The 1,091-nt window shown below is 27.2% G+C and overlaps 1 protein-coding gene across 1 annotated transcript in view; it reads right to left on the bottom strand.

Moving 5' to 3' along the window:
* LOC130807773 (uncharacterized) overlaps nt 1–420 on the bottom strand; it is a 22,320-nt gene extending 21,900 nt beyond the window's left edge. The window contains exon 1 of the mRNA XM_057673110.1: nt 1–420. This exon is cut by the window's left edge and continues 149 nt beyond it. Coding sequence (XP_057529093.1) covers nt 1–401 — 401 coding nt within the window. The 5' untranslated portion in view covers nt 402–420.
* Between the last annotated feature and the right edge of the window lie 671 nt (nt 421–1,091).

The raw sequence follows: 1,091 nt of genomic DNA, 5'->3' as shown, positions 1-1,091 counted from the left end.
ACTGAACGCATATAATCCCTTGCATCAGGGTAATTTCGTTTTGACAAGGCATCTCTAACATTAACAAGCCAACTTGTAAGGATAAAATTATAGTTTTGATCACAAATATTAAGCAGATGTCTTTCGGGATCACCAATTTCACGGTTTCTTATTAGACCTTGTATATGATTTTTAGTGTCACTTACCTGCTGAGTTACATGATTCAGCATGATCACGACTAAATCTCCAATGTCTTTAGCATTAGCTGCTGCTGGGTCTGAGTTTAATGTTGAAGCACATAGAGCATTATTAGATGTGTGACTGCAAGTCTTGCTGATTAAGCTTTCGCTTTGACCATCTATTGCGATTTCAAAATAAGTAAAAATGACCAACAAAAATATGAATTTGATTCTTTTCTCCATTTTTTTGTGATATATAATTATATTGAATGAATTTGAATTGTGACCTCAGAATTGGTGTAGTATTTATAGTTTAATCACAACTGTTAAACAATTTTATTATGTATTTATACACTTGATTTGGTTTTTATTTATTTGGTATATTATTCTCGTGGCATAATATATATATTTTATAAAAGATATGTGAATGTTCTTACATTAATGTTGATGATTTTGTTTACTTTGATCTGCTTCTATTTTATAATGATATGATACTCCCATTATTCATTGATATGATACTCTCGTAATATTTCAATTGAAGCTTAAAAATGATATTCTATTTTATACGTAATGAAAATCCTTTCTTTTAAATTGTCATTTTGTCCAAGCAAATGATTGGTTTCTATAATGTTCAACTTTAATTATATCATAACATCAATCAATAATCAATCAATCAATAATAAATAATTAATAAATAAAATATACTAATGAAGAAACAATTTGGGATGCGGGTCAAACTCTGACTAAATGTTTTCCCGCCTTTTTTCTATTGCTAATATGAAAACACTTGATATTTGACTTGATATATAAAGAAATTATTAACTCATTAAAACATGAAATATTTGTTGATTACTTATAAATATATGTGATCTAATATTATGGAGTATGATATTACCTTATATGAACCTATAAGTTTTTTTATTCCACATCTTA

The sequence above is a fragment of the Amaranthus tricolor genome, chromosome 1 (assembly GCF_026212465.1).
Source record: "Amaranthus tricolor cultivar Red isolate AtriRed21 chromosome 1, ASM2621246v1, whole genome shotgun sequence".
In the NCBI taxonomy this organism is placed as follows: Eukaryota; Viridiplantae; Streptophyta; class Magnoliopsida; order Caryophyllales; family Amaranthaceae; genus Amaranthus; species Amaranthus tricolor.
The sequence above is the reverse complement of the archived record's forward strand: the minus strand, read 5'-3'. Positions and strand labels throughout refer to the sequence as shown.